General features: G+C 41.9%; 1 protein-coding gene across 1 annotated transcript; it reads right to left on the bottom strand.

The window, feature by feature from the left end:
- Positions 1-333: 333 nt before the first annotated feature.
- LOC104362528 (p53 apoptosis effector related to PMP-22) lies at positions 334-17,494 on the bottom strand. Its single transcript, XM_009968843.3, has 3 exons — positions 17,052-17,494; positions 2,491-2,634; positions 334-2,283 (listed from the first exon to the last, which is right to left on the bottom strand). The coding sequence occupies exons 1-3, from the start codon at positions 17,260-17,262 to the stop codon at positions 2,069-2,071; spliced, it is 570 nt and encodes a 189-aa protein (XP_009967145.2). The 5' UTR covers positions 17,263-17,494; the 3' UTR covers positions 334-2,068.
- Between the last annotated feature and the right edge of the window lie 2,504 nt (positions 17,495-19,998).

The raw sequence follows: 19,998 nt of genomic DNA, 5'->3' as shown, positions 1-19,998 counted from the left end.
CTATTCGGTGAACATGAGCGCGTTACGCTCCATGCCAAAACAAGCTGTAGCACACTATAGCACAGAATCATGCGTATAGTTACTTGACACTACATAGCCCATAAGCAGAGCAAGTCCACTATTCTCATGTGCCTGTGAGCAAGGCCTCAGGAGACAGACAGAATCGGACTGAAGAATAAAACAAGCTGTTGGTGGTGCTAGGTTTGTAAGTCACTCTCCCCTCTCAAAATCCAGCCAGCGTACCCAGCTGCTCCAAGGTGGTGCCTGAGAAGAGGAGGCCTTGGGGGCTTTCACACTTCCCCGCTCTTAGTGGAGAACAAAAGCTAAGACTCATTTTTGAAATAATACATAGATACCATAATTTATTAGGTATGCTAAGCATAATGAAAAGATTTATGATAAATTTTATCCTGAACAGATAGTATTACACAAAGAATTGCAAGCCATTTTATACAAACTGCTTTCTCAACACTACTGCATTTTAATTTCCTTCCAACTAGGAAACATCTTAATTTATTTGCAAACTCTTGTCTGACTAGTCCCCGTTGCAGATACTCTCCCCATTGGTCTGGTACATCTCTCATGTTTATTCAAATTTAGAAGGCAATCCGTAAAAGAGAATGGAGTTAACTGCTTCAAAAAAAAAACAGGTTAAGTCCTGTACCTTTATTAGTTTTAGCTAACCAGAAGTTTTACTAAAAAAAATTTCTACTTCTCATTCTTTGCAGCAAAGAACATCTGGCAAGGCACTTTTTGTAAAGTACACATAGTTACAAAATTGCAGATATATTACAAGCTAATAATCCTTTAGCTAAGGATTTTCCACATAGCAAAATTATCCATTTTTTTCACTTAAGAGAAGAAATGGAACATTATAAAGTTAGGATTAACAAGTCAGAAACCAGCAGAGTCTTGAGTAGACTTTGTTGCTGCAATATATTGAGGCTTGCAACACTATAGAGTACAAGATACTGAAAGGTGTTTTACGATGTGATTTTCTCTATGAGAACCTTAGTATGAGGCAGTAAGGGGTATCTATGCATTTTACAGTTATGTATGACAGTATACACTTTCCACTTTTAAAATACGAGCATCAGAGCAATGAAAAAGGGGCCTTTTAACAAATGTTTGATACCTACACTCACAATGCTCCAGCTCAACCTCTGATGTGTAGGGGAATCATACCTCTGCTTAAGTCCTTCCTGACCCTTCTAAGCTGGACAGAATTGCTGGACCAATATAACAGAGGTTTTTAAAGCCATAGATTTTGCTACACCAGATAAAAGAGGCAGATGCCCATGAAGAAAGCCACACCAGGAGCCTCTTCAAACCAGGTCTGTAGGTTGCAGGGGTGGCTTGAAATCCCCTCTGCTTCTGTCTGCTCTGTGCTGGCCCCAGCAACAGCATGCCAGGATTTTTAAGGGTTTACTGATGATCCTTGGTTACTCTTACAAATATTTAGAAATAAATACTTAGATTCCACATGGATGGGTAAAAGTCAAGATGCTGGCTTTGGTAGGGGGATTTCTCTTATCTTTTTCCTTAACCTCTCCCTACGGCTTAAGTGAATGAATGAAGAATAGAAGCAAAGCTATGAAGTGCTGTCTGACTAATTTACTACTTTTGCAGTCAGTGGATAAAGGTATTCGCCTTCTTGAAAAATATGCAAAATCTTCAGGTTAAAGATGATACATACAAAATGGTATTTTTGTGAGCTGCTTTCCTTCAGAAAGATTATATATGTTTACTGGTAGTTTAAAAAGATTTTCTGAATTTAATTAGGAGTATGAATGCATTTAAAATACAATGAAATCCACATACATTCCACTCATGGGAATGAATGAGGAAACAGAAAGTTTTTTCATTTTTAGACTTTATCTAACCAACCCACATCAGATACGGAGGTCCAAAATAGAGCAGATAACTTTATTGCAGAATGTCAGTACCATTTTTCTACATGCATTTAAAAAGTTTCCAGCCTTTTTGACTAACATCCAATGACAATATTCTGGAAAATGTAGCTGGTCTGTCAGATATCTCTGTAATACCAATGCATTTTTCCTGGCGCTTATGGAGAAGAGTAAAAATATGTGGGCTTCACATTACCCAAGATCTGATCTTCATAGTTAGGAAGGCAGCAGAAGAAGAATCCCAAGCATATTTCCATAATGGCAGTGGTCCAGCCAAAGCCATAGGCCCAGCTGAACATATTGATTCCCGTCATTTCAATTTCAGTCGAGAACTTTACTGGATAAATGACCAGGCCCATGATGGAGAACACAGCTGAAGAAACAAGAAAAAAAAAAAAAAAAGTTTAAGCTAACACCCATCACATTGCCTGCCTCAATAATACCTGACTTTATATTATTTTTCACAGAGAGCTCAAGTGTACACAGGCAAAGACTTGGATATAGAATCACCTGAGGAAAATACCAGTTCTAGTATGGCCATACCTGCACAAACTGAACTTGACATCATATACTGCCTTACCAGCAACAAAAAGCAAGCCTCCAATCCCGCGTATGAAGTTGAACCGAAGTGTGTCAATGGCAAATGCTATGATGGCCAGAGCAAAACAGATGACTAGAAGTATAAAGCCAACCAGGTATGTTGCAGCAGCAGCTCTTCCCCAGGCTGAAATCAGAAGGAAGATCGATTAGAAAGGAACAAAAAAATCCCTTGCAGAGTTTTTCTCTGGTTTATAATGAAAGGCTAATTTTAAACAAATGTGAAAAGAAGGTCAGCTCCCAAGAAGGAAAGCATGGGAGCTTTCTCTCCTCTCATAGGTGAACATTTTTGTTCCACAAGAAATCATTCATCAAGTGCAGAATGCATAAAAATGCCAGTTTTATCTTCTTGCATGGAATGCAATGGGGTTTGTGTGCAAGCTTCCTCTTTAGATTTAACAGTTAAGAATCAAGATAAAAGTGACTGTAAGGATGTAAGAATTGTCACTCTCCCTCAATAACAAATGTCATTACCACACTAGATGCCATAAAACCAGCAGCATTTTGCAGAGACAAGGAGAATTAGAGTGTCCCTGAAATAAATTAAATTCTTTCTTTAAAAAAAAAAAGGTGTTTATACAAGCACTACCACTCTGCCATGCAAATTTAAAGGTATGGCAATAGTCCACAAACGTTAAAATTCAGTGGTTTCTTCTTTTTCAGCTTTTGTTTAGCTCTGTGTCCTAAATGGTACTAAAGATTTAGAATCTGTTTTGTAGGGAAATTTGACCTCTGCTTTTGATGCAAAGTCAGAACTATTTCATTTTGAAAAGCTTGTTCAGGATATTAATACTTTCATTTTCAAATTACATAACTTTATGTTACAACATGTCAGAGCAAAGCATATTGTACTGTCATAACATCTGGAAAAAAAAACATTATTCAGTATTTTAAGTCTTGAGGGGCAACTACTGCTCAAAGATATCAAAGTGTCTCCTCTTCTGAATGTAAAAAGCCCACTTTGACACTTTTTAAATTGTGTATGTAGATCAAATAAGCAGCAAAATTCTGCTGGGCAACTACAGACTTCATCCCCTCGCCTACACTGTGTGTTTGTGAGGTGTCAGCTTCTAACCAAACATGTATGGCAGCAGTGCTGAAAAATTATCACAGCCCAAACAACCCCAACGATACTTACAACTCAACTTAAACGCAGTGCACACTCTTCAGTAAGAGTTCCCTCTGGAACTGAGTAAGGTAAGATTTTTGATACCCAGTAACTTGACAATTTGTTTCCTTTGAGCATGCAAATAGTAAAATGCGAAGTGTCCTACCTTGCCCCTGGCCAGTGTCGTGTAGGCATGAAAGCCACCATCCTGTCCCTGGTGAGTGACACCTTGGTGCTCAACCTCTCTTCCCCCAGGCCCCACACAACCTCTGCTATTAGATTAGAAAAATGGAGCTGGATTTTCCAGCTCTACTTTTCTTCCCATCAGCCCACCAAAACCAACTTCCCTTTTTGTTTGCTTTTCACCATCCTCCCTTGCTTTATGATCCCTGCTCTGTTCTAGCTATTGCACTATATTTTCAGTTTTATGTCATGTCCTTTTTCTTCTTTATGCCAAAAAGTTTCTGCCTGCTTATAGGGCTTCCCAACTCTATTATTTTTCCTGTAAACGGACAGCTGCCTGAGAAGACTGAAAGGGACAGCAAAGACATGCTTACTTCTCATTTTCTAGTCCAGTAATTTGGCCCAGACTCTTCTCTGGAGGAGTTTACTGGATTCTCAGAGGCAGAGTATGCTATGTGGAGGCACAGGCAGGAGGGCAGCACCTCAGTCAGAGTATTAAAGGAAACAGCCAGAAAGAGGAATTTCTCCTACTGCCACAGCTCAGTTTACCCTGTTAAGGATGCTCCTGCTCCCAGCCTCTCTGCTACCCCTGTAAAAGAGCAAAAAAAGGGGTGCCTGGCCATGAGAGAAGTTGCTCAGCGGTGGTGACCTCACTGCTCTTGGATACAAGAGTTATAACTTCTGGCAGAATGGTGAAATGACAAGGGCATCTAGAAGTGATGTTTTTTGTTAAGTGCACAGCTGGTGGTGGTTAGGTACAAAACTCCTGGGGAAAGGGGTGTCCTTTCCCAGAGCCGACTCGGAACGCCGCTGCCCGCCTGGGAAGTGCTGAGGCACCATGACACCTGGGGATTTTGTCTCACCTGCTGCCACCCCACTGCTGTGGGCAGCAGGCGGTCTGCCAAAGCTCAGCCTTGCTTCCCAAGAGCAGCCGATGGCAGAGCACCGTGCCCCGGCACGGGAGCATCGGCTGGGCTGGGGGCTCAGGGACTGGCAGCCGTGTGCGGTGGCACCTTGCCCATGCCACTGTCTCCCTCCTCCACGGGGCTCGCCCGAGTGTTTTTCCCAAAGTAGTGTTACAAATGCTGTGACTGTATGACAGCAGACTGGGCGCACGCCCAGCCTGCCGGGCATCGGCTGTACGGCAAGAAGAGACATGCTTGTTGCAGGGTGCTCACAACTTCAGGAGGTGTTGCTTAATCACCTAACAGCCAACTTTGTGACTCTCACTTCTACAAAACAGAAAAAAACTTAACGCTGAAAGAAAACCAGTACACAGCTTCAAGTAAGGCAATAGGAATGCGTGGAAGGGTCACTGTGGGGGTTTTTTTGAGGAATGGTACCCTGACTTCACCTGTCCTTTACAAAAAGCAGCAGCTTTCAGTATTCTAAGACCACAGTGTACAAACACCTTACCTTTCTAGGGTAAAAGGCAGCAAAAGCTTTGTGTAGGAATAATTGCAACTGTTTCTATATCGGGGATGTTTATTTTTCCTTGTGCCAGCCAGGAGCACTAGAGTAGCTTAGTCTCTTTACCAATAGAACTAAGACTTACAATTCCTTAAAAATGTCAGAATTAGAAGAATTAAATTGGTCAGAAAACACTGACAAGCGAATGGCTAATCTAGTCCCAAATATTTACTTATCTTCCAGTGTTGTGGGTTGGGTTTTTTTTCTTTTAACATAAAGCAAAAGCCTAAATTGTTCTAACTACAAAGCTTTTTCTTAAAAATGTGAAATCCAGGCCAAAGAATCATCACAGGTGAAACATCAACTCAGAGTATACTTGACTCTAGATAGAGGGCAGTTGAAAGCTGAAAGAACCTAGTCCACCTGTCATCAAATCAAAAATAGAAACAGGAGCCGAAGGTTGCAGGACATCAAGCTGAGACTGAAAATATTCAGCAATTTGTGAGATCTGTTTTCTCAGCCCACCAAAATGGCAGTGGTGTTTTGGCTGTTTAAGAGTTAAAATATACTTGTTAGAAAAGAAATGTGTGTTTATGCAAGAGTCCTCCAATACCAGCAGGATTCTGTAACACTTGTGTGCCAGTTCTTTTTCTCCTGTTTTTTGGCTCCTCTATCAGCTGACAGAACACCAGTGAACACTGCGAAAGGGTCTGTAGGAAGCTACACACCATCCGCTCTTGAAAACTCCTTCTAGCTGCCAATTTTTGGAGCAATTTTGTCTTAAAACAAGATCTTGCTGCCCTAAACAGGCAAAAGGAACCCACATTTTCATGCCCATCATAAGCAGAGCAAGGACAGTGCTTCGATTTAGAGTGGTTTGTATGTCAATCAGCAATGATTTGTGAGAGTCCAGACTACCCACAGTGAACACAACAACATGTGGCTACCGGAAAATGAAAATAAGTGCCTGTCTTCTGCCACTCCCTGCTGTGTGAGAGGACCCCTGAGCTAATTTAGAGACCAGAAAGAGCCCATCCATGCCAGTCCAGAGCTCACTGTAGTTTATGAGAAAGATAATTAGCTGTGACCGTGCACAATAATAACATAAATAGTACAAAATAATAGTAAGAAAAGCTAACTCAGTTCAGAGGTTATATGACTACCTCTTGTATTGCACCATCTAAACACATTCTGAGTGTCCTATTGCTGACTGCAGCCATAGGGAAGCTGATGGACTTCATTAGACATGCAGGACTAGGAGTGTCTCCAGTTTCCTGCCTTCCTGATTTTACTCCCTCACATGTTGTCCAGTTTGTAAAAGCATAAGCACTGTCTGTGCTTCACACATAAGGAAATAAACTTCCTTGCTCAGCAGTCAGCTGAGCCAAAACTTTGAACCACCAGATCTAGCCTTTCCTTAGCTTACTGTGTTTCATGCTCCAAATGGTGCCCTCAAAAAGAGCTGTCACGCCTTGAAAACAGCATATGAAGTCTACTACCCTCGTGACAAATACAAATTTCTGTGTTTATGGTGTATGTGGTTCAAAACATGGGAAAACATTCACAATGACGTTCTTATGTTTTTCTTGATCTGGTACCCCCAAACCACATGAACTACTGAGGCTCCCTCTCTGGGGGACATTTTCTGGAAGCAACCTCAGAGAGTTCAGAAGTACTCCTGGTCTAATCAATAACAACATACTTCTCCAAATTTTCCTTCTGGCTTGAAGCTAAATACACAGCTAGCATAGGAAAAAGAAACAAATGTTTATTGCCAGCTTACAGACACCAACAATTACCTACAGGTTCTTGCTGACTGATCGTTTTAACACATCAGCCACTGCAGTGAATTGTGGAAGGAATTTTAGGAAGGATAGTTTTAATTCAAAAGAAACAGGGAAGGGAGGAAAGAAAATGTAACAAAATAATATTTTGCTCTGTTATCCTACATACCACTAAGGGGAAGAAACACAAACCCTGCAGTTCTAGCTCCCGTCTTGCAAAGCAATTCTTACAAGAACCAAAATCTGCCATGGTGGTGATTCATCTCTGTGTTGTATATAATGAGAATGTTTCTAGGCTGAGTTTGCAGAGCTTAACCTGTTTTACATCTCTCTGATTAAAGGGAAAGAGCATTATTTTGGAAACAAAGCTGAACTCACTTAGGTTTCTCAACCTGATGTTCCTCATTAGGGTGTGGTGAACTCTGCAGAACACATGCTTCACTTTGGAAATGAACTGCTTTTGCCATGTTTTATCCATTTCATTTTTGTTCTCCTCAAGAAAGTTTCCATGTGAAAGTAAGCATGTCTGAAGCAGAACATGTGTTCTCCTTAGCTTGAATCTTAAGACGGCCCATCAAACTCATTAACCCACATCTCAGATTTATCAGCTGAAGGGTTACAAGCTGTTGGTGTATATGGAAGCCACTGTCATCCAGGACTCTGGGTTCCCTGTGTGACCTGTGCAACACTGGACAGTGCAAAATCCTGTCTTCTGGAAATCACAACTGTAACGTGCCAACTACAGGAAATTGCTGTGCTCTTTTTGAAAACAAGTGAACACTGAAATCTCTGCGCGTATTTGCTGATCACATGAGCTGGCACTGAAATACCAGCGTGCCACTGTTTCTATGCAGCCAAGATAAATCAGAAACTATTAAAAGCACCTTTTTATGAATAAACTCTATGTGCAGACTGAAAGTTATTGACTGAAAACAATTTGAGGCAGGTCATACAAATGAAGAAAATTACATGTTAGTCACTGATAATAAATGAACAGAAAAAAATGAGGAAAAAACCCACTAAAGACATGATTAGATGCACATTATTCTCTGATCTTCTATCTTCATTGCACCTGGATCATTCTTAAAACTGCATTCTCTGAATATCTTTCCTGTGGGAAGTCAATATTTTATTTTTTCTTTGGATTTTTTTTGTGTAAATTTATATCGTTTGGAGTGGAATACAAAATTTTTGGTCCTTCTGTTCGGCATCCTCTTTGGCAACTCTGTTCTTTTTCCCCTAGCATCACTTCTTGAGAATCCACTGGCAGTTAATATGGATTTCTAATCTAATAACAGACTATTATCTTATAACATGCAAGGCATTTTTAGTGAGCAGGAACCAGCTTTTAGCCTGCCACTACTTAAGAGACAACCATGGAAGCAGAGAATGACCTATTTAGGTTCACACTAAGATAACGTCATTGCAAAAGTTTCTCTGTGATTAGTAGCAGGTTCCATATAAATGAGAAAGAATTAGGACTTTGGGACAATTACCCCATAATGATTTTAGATGACAACAGTAAGGAAAAGAACTTTTATACATAAGCCATCTGTCAGTAAAACAGAGTATATATTACCAGAAAGCAGTGTGTTGACCATAGCTTAGTGCTAAAATGATAGCTCATTTTGGCTTGGTGGACTTTAACTCCTTTAAGGCAAAAACCCATTACTTCCCCACCACTTATTTCACTCACAAACACACACAGGCAAAGCCTGCATCCAAAGCTGTAGGTACTTCCTCAAACCTCTTCTCTGACTGAGGTAAGCAATACAACTTAGAAGCTATTTCAACTTGAATTTGAGGGGAGGAGCAGTTACACTTTGAGGGAGTGGTTCAAATTCATCTCATCATAAACCCAGACATGTACGAGCTTGACTTAGAAGCTGCCTTTTGCAAATCTGGTATTAATGAGAGCTGTTCCCTGATGCTTACTTAGCACTAGGGAAGCAGAAGTGGCAGAGGGTGTATAGCCATCATCAAAGGGAGCACCAAGGGAGTAAGTTAGCTATTAAAAATTATGTACACACAGTGCCTCAAAATTAAAGGTTTGCCGATGAGAGTCAGGGAGCACCCATATCTCCCATTATCTTCAGAAGCAGTTGCATACATTGAGAACATCCCAGGATTAAAGTTCAGTCTTATACATTTTAATGCTATAACATTTTTTCCTCCAATTTTTTCCTATTTATTTTAAATTAAAGCAGGATTACCTACACTGGGAGGTGTATATGGGGGTTGGGAGGGTCAGGTAAATAAACCAGGTGAGGTATTGATTAATCAATACATATACATAAGCTCTGTTAATCAGAGTAGCAAGAAGTACCTGCTTCCTAACTACCCCTGAGTTAAAGGTGGGATAAAATATTTAATGTGAATTAAACAGAATCAATTTCCATGATAACACAGGCTATGAACTAGGACGTTTAATGGAAACAGCACGTGGAACCTTTCCAAAAAGCTCTTTTTAAGTTTTATATTCCCAGGGCCATTTGAGGCTGAAGAACACTGAATTTACATCTCATTTCCATATGCACCAAGCACTGTTCTTACTCTTGATCTGCAGCTTTCATGCGGTGAGCAAACTTTGTTCTAAAACCTTGCTGAAAGTTGCCTTTTGCACTATGCAGTTTCTCTTTGATAGAGAGCAGCTGTGAATCTGGATCTCATTTTCTGTTAGAAACAAAATTTTACCATTTGCAAAAGAAAAAACCCAACATATAAGCAGAAATGGTACTTTGTGCTCACAAAATACATCATCAGTTCTATCTACTCCTCCTGTGAAGGAAATAGCTTTTACAATGCATTCTGAAAGTCTTCATCACTTGCTGCTTACTGCTGATGGGGTTGTTAATGTTAACTGCACAGAGACTTCCTACATTTGGGACCTGATTTGGGTACAGTGTGCATATTCAACATAATAGGTGCCATTAGATGTATTCAGTTGCAGATTAGTACTTCAGCAGGACTGTGTGTGATCTGAAGTGTTATTTAGTACCAGTAGAAGGAAACAAAAAACCTCTGGGACATAGGCTACCATTGTCCCTTTGCAAACTACCTTGAGTTCCCACGAATTTTTGACCAATGAGGGATTTTTGTAATGGTATTTGACAAAGAAGCAGCATGGTATTACAACACTCACTGACTCTGTGTTTAAGGTTGCTCAGAACAATTCAAGTTGTCGGTGAGAAGTGATATGGAAACGTGAAAAAACAGTGTTTTGAGAGTCCTGTTTATTGTCCTGAGTAGATCCTTTCCTGCTTAAGTAACCTGACTGTTTAACCCTACAGTGGAATTCAAAATGCAGCTTGCAGCCCTTATAAGCACTGATACTATGGAGAGGTTATTATAGCCCTGCTATATCAGATTACCTCAATAAGATAGAGGAAGAGATGAGGTGAAGAGAAAATAGTTTAGCCAAAAGTTTCCACACATTTTCATTAGGGATGTCTCCTCTGTAAGTGAATGGTATCCTCTCAAGGACATAAGATCCTGGTGACACAAAGTGTTGAGAATCTTCACGAAGTCCTCAACACCAGCAGTTCAAATCTCCTGATGGGGAGATGAGAACCCTCCACATGATTGCTATTTTTCCAACCAATTTAACTATAATTATTAAAGGAAGGTTGGGTAATAAACAGTGGGATGCCATCTGCAATTGCTCTCTGTAGAGTTAATTGCTGAAGAGCATAACTATTATTTAGAAAAGAGTCTGATTAAATGAATCTTCTACTAAATATATAAAAGGACAAACTCTAAAATTACAAGGGAAAGCATGTTAGCAGTTGCAGATGAAGAATGAAAATTGCCATGGTAATTAAATGCTCTGGACTTGATTCTCTTATACCTCTTTAGTAACAACTGAATGTCTCCTACAAGATGGGGAAAAATCAAATTTGTTATTTCTTTCTTGCGTAAGAGTTCTTTACACATACTGTTGTTGTGATATTTTCACTACTATATACATTTAATTGAGCCTGTATTTTCAAGCATTCTAAGTTTTTAAGAAAAATTTAATATTCTATATTATTAAGTAACTAATCTTGTAATCTCATTTCTCACTGGTTAGTCCTAGGTAATGTTACACTTTTAGGAGACTGGTGATTTAGGAAATTATGTGCTTCTCTATACACTGTCATTAAAACTACCAACAATCACCGCATATAACTATAACTGTTTCATGCAGTTTCATAACTATGCATGCTATGATGCAGCAGGAACAGCAACAAGTTTTTGTTTTCAGTTCACTCTGTGTCACAGGAGTCAGGGCTTGCCCTGTAATCCAGGCAATGCACAGAGCATAGAGCTGGGCTCCATCCTGGGCTCTCCACAGGCTTCCTTGGACTGGTCAGAAACCTTCCCAGCCTTTGTTTCTCAGCTGCAAGGACACTTTTCCAAAGTTGCTTGAATTTTACCAAATTCTGAAAGTCTTTAGGTGCAGAACCTTGGCTTCAGGGAAAGTCTGCAATAAAGGCCCCGTGAGCTGGTGGCTGCTTCAAAAGCACAGTTACTTGTTTGCTTCCTTTCTATTCCTAAGCGCAGACACCCTCAAGAGCTGCCAGGACAGCCTGCTTCTCCTCCCAGGTCCCGCTGTCTCCAGCCTGTCCCTTTGGAAACATCCCCATGCCACTCTGCTCAGGACGCTTGCTTCAGCTTGAGGCAAGTGAGGGCTTCCCCATGCCTGAGATTAGGTGCTGGCTGTCAGATGGGATGGGAACATGGGGGAAGGCAAAACAGTTTTGCATAGGCAGCGTGGCAACAGTGAAACTTGGTGTCTGGTTTGTCCAGTGCCCTGGGTGTGATAAGTCACCGGTCTGCTGGAGAAGTTTGTCTCACAGAGGGAGAGCCGTGGGGCCAGCAGTATGTGTAGTACCAGGAGAAGTCCTTTGCTGCTTGGAGACTGATCCCAACCACACCATGTGCTTCGATGTTGTATCATTAGCTGGGGATTTTTAGCAAGTGACTTCCAATTTGTTATTCTTCCAGAATACTAAATGGTGCTTCATCATAGCAAAAGATTCACCAGACCCAAGAGCCTGATATAGGCAAAACAGGGAAGAATTTCTACTCATCAATGGGGTTCTGTCCTGGTTTGGGCTGGAATAGAGTTAATGTTCCTTTTTGGTAACTAGCATAGTGCTGTGTTTTAGATTCAGCGTTGGGTTTGGTATGAGAAGAATGCTGATAGCACACTGATGTTTTCAGCTGCTACTGAGATCTCAAGGACTCTCCAACTCCCCATGTCCTGCCCATGCGCAAATGCACAAGAAGCAGGGAGGGAGCACGCCCAGAGCACCGGACCTAAATTGGCCAATGAAATATTCCATATCATGGAACGTCATGCTCACTATATAGAGGAGGGGTGGTTGGGAAGCAGAGCTCTCTCTCACTTTCGGGATTGCAATTGCGGGATCTTGGTATTTCAGGATCGCTGGCCAGGGATGGGCTGGGTATTGGTCTGTGGGTGGTGAGCAATTGCATTGTGCATTGTCCATTTATATTTTTTATTGCTGTCATTGTTTTAATTTTATTACCATTATTAAACTGTTTCTATCTCAACCTGAGAGTCTCCCTTTACCCCTCCAATTCCCTCCTGCATTCCCAGGCTGGGGGGGAGGCTGGGTGAGTGGCTGCAGGGTGGCTGGCTGCAGATCAGGCTCAAACTACAACAGGTTCTTAGGAGACTAAAGCAGAATACTTCTTTCATCAAGAGGAAATTGCCTTTTACAGCATTCCCTTCTTTCACTTATCCTGTAGACATACTCATCTACTGACATATTTGAAGTAATTTTTGTTCATTATAATCATACTATACTTGCCATTCTATCATGTAAGACTGCATTAATATTCATGGACCAAAATAAAACTGGAATGAGCTAGAATATAGTTACCTATTATTTGACTGGAAGACAAGATACAAGAAGGTGTCCTTTCCAGGTGGCAAAATCATTCATCCTTCTACTAATCTCCACAGCCACTAAACCCTCCACACATCCTAGGACAAGCCTGTAATTGAATACTATGATGTGAAAATAACTGAAGATCTGGATTCCACTTGTCATGTGGAAATGCCTTTTCCTGATTTTTTTCCCCCAAGATCTCTGTTTGCACTGTACAAATAAGATGACTACTTCAACCTAAATTTAGAGCTTTAAGCTTGCATTTATTTCGATGTCAGCATCTGCACGTGGAACAGCTGCAGGGCTGGGTGGAACATAAGACGGGACAAGTGTAGCCACAAGTTTTTCATCCTATTGTGCATCACATTGGGACTATTAAAATAAAATCAGTTATTTCCCCTCAACCAAACCCACACATGTTTAAACATCTTCAAAGCCTGCAGTGGAATAAGTTACATACTGAAAAAGTGTCTCAGGTTTGTGAGACACACCTTGTTCAAGAGAGGTTATATAGCCAAAAATCAAGAAAAACAAAGGAATACTGTGCCAGCTTCATGAAGGGAATTAACCTCTGCCTTTTCTTTGCAAGCTCAGCCATGTCCCAGACAGATACATTCCATATTGTACTCACTATCTATCCAAAAAGTCTTTCTCCTGTCTTTGTAAAGGTACAAACATGTTATAAGCTTGAGACATTTATTTGTTCCAAGTTCCAGAACATTGCAGAGCTACAGTTTGCATCTCAGCCCCTCATCATAAACTCCATGCACTTCTAGTAAGTGTTCTAATGCACTGGATTCTTTTTTTTTTTTTTTTTTTTCTATAAAGTTCTATTTATTTGAGCTAAATATGCTTGAAAAGCAAAAGACTTCTGTTAAAGACTAGAAGAATGCCATATGGTTAAAGCAGATCTGAACTCTTAGAGAAGATAACAGAGCATATAAAATCTTCATATCCTCACTTTTCACAGAGTTCATAAACTTTGCAAAAGACCAGAGGTGCGCAGATGCTTTCACAGAAGATTATGGAGCACAAGTGGAGTTATTCTATTTGCTATCCAGGAAAAACAATTGTACAGGCCTCTTGCATTCCTTGTGAGATTTTAATTCTGCCAGTTTAAGTAACTATTCAGATATTCAAACCTTCTTCCCTTCCAATCTGACTGACCACAATGATGTTGGATTTTTGTTTACTGACTGTGTATATACATACAGTAAGACAAGCATCAGAGATTCAACTGGAATTACAAACATTGCACACGGACAATTTCATTTCAATTTGCACATTATATTGAACAACTTGCAAGAATGTTACAATTATATCTAATTATGATAAGATGAAGATGTCTGTAGTGGATTAAGATAGCTACACTGTCCAAGTCATGTTGAGAATATTTGCTGGCAGCTGCTGGAGTACACGTGTATATCACATGCGTGAGTGAAACCATCCCCACAGGAAGATCGAATTTCAGAACCTACGCAGCCTATGGGAGGTTAAGCAGGGAAGCTGAAAGTAAAGCCCAGAGGAAGTGAGATGGGAACTGTGAAATAGAGGGGGGAAAGAGAGAGTTCATCTCAGGAAAAAGCTAAAACACTTCTGTCCTTTCCATTTACATCATGTCTTTTGTCTCCGTGCTCAGGAAGGTGTGTAATTACACTTTGTTTATCCAGCACTGTTTAGCTTGGCACAAGGCAATGTTAAACGTTCCCACAGAACATGATGCTGGATGTTTTCTATGACCTTTCTGGAGCACTGTGGATAAATGTAAATCCAGAACTATTAAAATCCAATGTTTCAGCACTAAGGCAAGTAGAATCAGGCTCAAAACAAGACTTGGATGTTCACAAGTGAGATGCTGTCTCATGGCCTGGTCTTTTGGGAGCAAGCATCATCATGAGGCACCTACATCCTGTATGAGGAAAGGCAGGAGCCCCAGAAGATAAATCCCAACCCCACACCAACTGAGCAAGGACAGAATGGTAGGACAAATGAAGGACAGGACTGGATCTGGACATAACCCACCTCTGGAAAGAAGGTGTCTGAAGGAAGGGGCTGGAAAGGATCAGGGCAGTGACATGAGTTTGCATCCTTAACAGTCAGATCTACAGCCCTCTTACGGGTCAGGGGTAACCCACCCCTGCAGTGGCCGAGATCTACATTGTAATGGCATGATCTTGCAGAAGCAGAAGCCTGTCAGCATAATCCACTGACACTTGGTCTATGCACACATTTTTTTTACATACAGGCTTTACATATTCTCCCACTGGCTAAATGACATAAGTTGTCACTTGTCCCAGACATATCTTATCTTCCTTTTCCACCTGGAAATTTTGTCCAGGAGGATTTGCTTAGGTTTTCTGGATATTTAGTAACCTTGAAGAAGTCACATGATAGATGCACACCCATTGAGAGCATAATGCCGTTATGCAGCACAGGACCTGCATTTCTAATGCTTTTGGAAGCATCAGCTGAGTCTCCAGTGTACACACTGGAGAATATTCTGCGTGTGTGTACTAAGTCCAACATTTCTGTGTTAGAAGTGCTGGAATGACTGTGGATGTGATTCCTGGTAACCCCAGACATTGCAGGATAGTCCACATAGAGGATGACCTCCTTGGTTTGTCAGTAGATACTGTCCAGTGGGAAACTGTGCATACAACTGCAGAATTTAAGCGTAGAGGAGTAAGGCAGGATCAGGAAGGAAGTGAAATGACAAACAACCACGTAGGATCTGGAAGCAAGGTGAAACTTTTCTTGTATTATTAAGAGAAGCAAGGGGAAACCTCTTGGTATCTTCTGTCCAGTTAAAGCTGGCACTCATGACACAGAGAGGGCCTAACCTGGAGATCAGGAGGGCTCACTTTTCAAGGAAACTCAGGACTGAAAAGCCCTTTGCTAGGCATCACGGTCTCTCTACTGCTCTCCAGTGCCATGTACCAGAGGCAAATCTGCTGGATGGCTAATCTATGCCCAACCACACAGCTGACACAGGAGCTCTGAGAGAAGGACTGGGAGTGATGCTTAATGGCGCTGGTCATGTCCTGGAGCACTAAGCTCACGGAGGCCTGCTACAATTAACTCGTTGCAGCTGAATTTTGTGCATAAAAGGTAGATTTTGACCATATACGATAAACTTTCAGGAGCAATTCTGAAAAACCATAATAGATGATCCCTGAGATTAGTGCTTCTGCAAGTATTTTTACACTCATTTTCAATGAGAGCAGCTGAGATTCTAAGCCTTAGAGAAAATGTTCTTCCTTTTAACTTGAATTAGCACAAATTGTAAAAGCACTTGAACTTTCTTCCTGGCTCAGGCTAATAGCCCATCACTCACAATAACTTGTTTCACACTATGGCCAATAGCAGATATATAGGGGAAAAAAAAAAAAAAAAAAAAAAAAGAAACAGGGCACATCTAGAGTGATCTTTCTCTTGGACTGTTCTCCCAGACCCACTCAGTGGTTTACATCTTTTCAAAATGAAGGTTGCACCTGGGTCAACATGTTTAATGGCATACTTAACCAAAATTCAATTCAAACAAGAAATCATTTCATCTTTTAAAGCTTTCCTTCACTTTTCTTCATAATCACAAGGAGAATCTTTCACACGACCCACCTACTGGAGCAGTTTCAGGGCAGGATTCTGCAGCCTGACACTCCCTGGGAATTTCTTCCTACCGTCTTACATTTTTACCTCCCTGTTTCTTGCTGGCACTCAGGACTGGCTTATCACACAAATACCAGACTTACCCATGCAACTTTCCATCCGGACATTTGATCAGCAGTAGCTGCTATGTTTTGGAAAGCAGTGATTAGTGAGAAGAGGTTACCAGCTTCTTCTAAGAGGAAAAGAAAACCTTAAGTGCTGTAATATTTTCTGCACTGGTACCTTACTATGTGCGTTTTTTTTCGTGAGGGTACTATGCAACCCACCATCTAAAGCAACCAGATTTCTTTCTGCACAGGGGTGAGGGCATTTTCTTCTTCATCCTGCTAGTCAAAAGTCTTGATGTATTTTGGTGACAGTCCCTACTGCCCATAACTTCATACATAAACGCTAGATATTAGGCAACACGGTTAGGATTGCTGAGGGAAGATGAGCTCAGAGATGTGACCCAATGCTTCAGAGGCTGCTCCCCACCACCCTTGCAGATGCTTACCGTAACCCATGAGGGACTCGCACATCCATTCCCCACCCTGCTCAGGCCTCCTGCAGCTCTCCCATAACGACGCTTGGTGCACGTAGGGCAAGGTCTGTGACTCCAGCCAGCCCCTGCCTGCCAGCGCAATGATACCAAAGATGACGCCTATGCCCAAGAGCAGGGGTAGGATCCATCTGCACCGTGTGTAGTCGAGGCCGTACTTCACCATCTTTCAGGGCAGGGGGGAGGCTGGTGGGACGAGGATGGCCGTCTCTGCCACGGACTCAGCCGCACAAAGCAATGGGTGCTTCTGCAAAGCTCCTGGAAAGTGAGTGCCGGTACCTACCAGCGCATGTGCAGATGTTTGAGAAAAGCTTTTTAATCAGGAGAGACACGGCAGGGAGGGAAGGAGGGAGCTCCACCTAGATTCAGATGAGTAAGAGCTGCCGCTGAGCAATAACCAGTTGAGCTGGGGGGAAGCTGCAAGGCTGGGTTTATCTGTGGGATCCTCTCTGCCCTGCTGACTAGGTAACAAATCGGCTGCTGTTTACTCCTGGCATTTAACGCTTTCCTTCCTGCCACTCCCCACCAGCAGGAGCATCTCACAGCTGTGTTTACACCTTTCTGTCTCCTAAGGGATTATGGCAGGTGAAAACACCAAACAAGGCAGGGAACTATTTGCGTTAGAGGGTGATTGCATCTGAAACTTGCCACCTTGAGGCTGAAAGTTGCCTTTCTTGGACTCCATTTAAAAATAAAATGATACCTTATTTTTTACAATTAAAAAAAAAAATTCCCCTAGCTGCTATAAAGCTAAGGCAATAAAGAACATGTGACTGCCCTCCCTCCCCCTTTTGGGACATAGCTGCAGGGGGAAAAAACCCAGCCAGTTTGTAAGAAACTATGAACTAAGGGTATTGTTTATTGAAATTTATGTTAAGCTCAATGTAAAGGTTAGGCGGCAAAAGACAGAAAAACTGCTTATGCAAATAGCTGCCAGACACCGCTTGTGTGAGACAAGATAACCTGTGAGACAAGATGACCGCGTGAGACAAGATAACCGCAATTGCTTACACAAACCAGATACTTGTGCAAGCAGAAGGGGTACTGATCAAAGACAACCACGAATGTAAAAATGTATAAAAAGGAACTGTTTGAACTGATCAGTACGGCAGTTGGCGGAGCGCAGACTCCCCTGTCGTCCAGCGCTGTCTTTGCTCATATTCTACTTGCTATAATTAATAAAATTATAATTGGATTATGATCCATTGTGGTCTCAATTTATAACAATTTCATGGTGCCGTGACTCGGATAAGGAACGGTGGGCTTCTGTCCTCCGGGGAGGCGCCCCGCGGCAATCCGCGGCCCCGCGACTGATAGCCCACCCCATCCTTACCGACGAACCTAAATTCTAGAATAATGAGCAAAGGAGAAACCGGTAAAATCCCATAAAAATTCTGTGCACGGGAGTCCGGACGAAGACGCAGGATGCGTAAGTATATTGCGAATTTGTTCGCGGGTTTACCGTTCGGGCGGGATTGGGTTTCCTGCATTATAGCGAATGAGAGGTTCGATATACTGAACCAAGCGAGTGCGGACCCTTAAGTACTGCGTTTCCCATTTCCCGCGAGGGACTGGGCCAGGAACAAGGGGAGCAAGTGAGTGTGTGTTTGTGGATAATCCAGAAGATGGGGGCGAAGGGCAGCAAGCCTTCGACTCCCATGGGAAGGGTACCCACTGTACCTAAGAATACCCCTCTGGCATATATCTTAGACAATTGGAGATATTTCCCTGGGACACTAGGGAAAGATAAGCAGAAAATGATAGAATATTGTACTAAGATATGGGGAGGGAAGAAGATTTCTAAAAATGTCTTTTGGCCAGTCTGCGGGTCAGAAGAAGATTGGATAAGGCAACAATTAAATCTCTGGGTTAATAATAAAAAACCCCTTAACCCGGAAGAAAGTCAGTATGCGGGAGTGTGGCTAAAAAGACTGGGAGCTAGACTTTACCCGCTGAATGAAATAAACTAAACAAAAGAAAAAGAAGGAAGGGTTAGACGAAACCCTTCTAACCCCCCCTCCTTACATTTCCCCTCCTGCTCCCACAGCCCCTCCAGAGGTCCCCAGAGCGCCCACTCCCCCACCGGAGTCGGAACAAGAGTCTCCCCCTCCTCCTAGACGTGTAACTAGAAGCCAAAAAGGGGCAGCTCAGATGTACCCCCTAAGGGAAATACCCATGGGGGGACCTCAACCCGTGATCGGATATATTTCCGTACCCCTAAACTCGGCTGACCTATGAGATTTTAAAAGAACCGAGATGGGAAACTTAATTGAGGACCCACTCGGAGTGGCAGAAAGATTAAATCAATTTTTTGGACCAAACCTTTATACTTGGGATGAGATGCAATCTATCCTTGGTCAATTATTTACTACCGAGGAAAGAGATATGATTAGACGAGCAGGAATGAGACTGTGGGATGCTCAACATGCCCAGGGACCTCAAGCGGATATTAAATGGCCACTCCAAAGACCTAATAGGGATAATCAGGATCCGGTGCATAGAACTCATATGCAGGACCTGAGAACTATAGTAATTCAGGGAATTAGAGAAGCAGTACCCTGTGGCCAGAATATTAATAAAGCATTTAATGAAATGCAAAAGAAAGATGAGAGCCCTACTGAGTGGCTGGAACGACTGAGGAAAGCCCTTCAGCTGTATTCTGGGATAAATCCAGACGACCCTTTAGGGCAAGCACTCCTCAAAACTCAGTTTGTGGCAAAATCATGGGAAGATATCAGAAAGAAGATTGAAAAGTTAGAAGACTGGCAGAATAGAGGGTTGGATGAATTATTGAGAGAAGCTCAGAAAGTCTATGTAAGGCGAGAGAAAGAGAGCAGCAAGTGACAAGTAAAAATGATGGTAGCAGCGGTCAGAGAGGACCGTAAAGGACGAACTGGTGAAC

Source organism: Tyto alba, unplaced genomic scaffold, assembly GCF_018691265.1.
Source record: "Tyto alba isolate M040663 unplaced genomic scaffold, T.alba_DEE_v4.0 Super-Scaffold_22, whole genome shotgun sequence".
NCBI classification, from domain to species: domain Eukaryota; kingdom Metazoa; phylum Chordata; class Aves; order Strigiformes; family Tytonidae; genus Tyto; species Tyto alba.
This window is presented reverse-complemented; position numbering and strand designations above follow the sequence as displayed.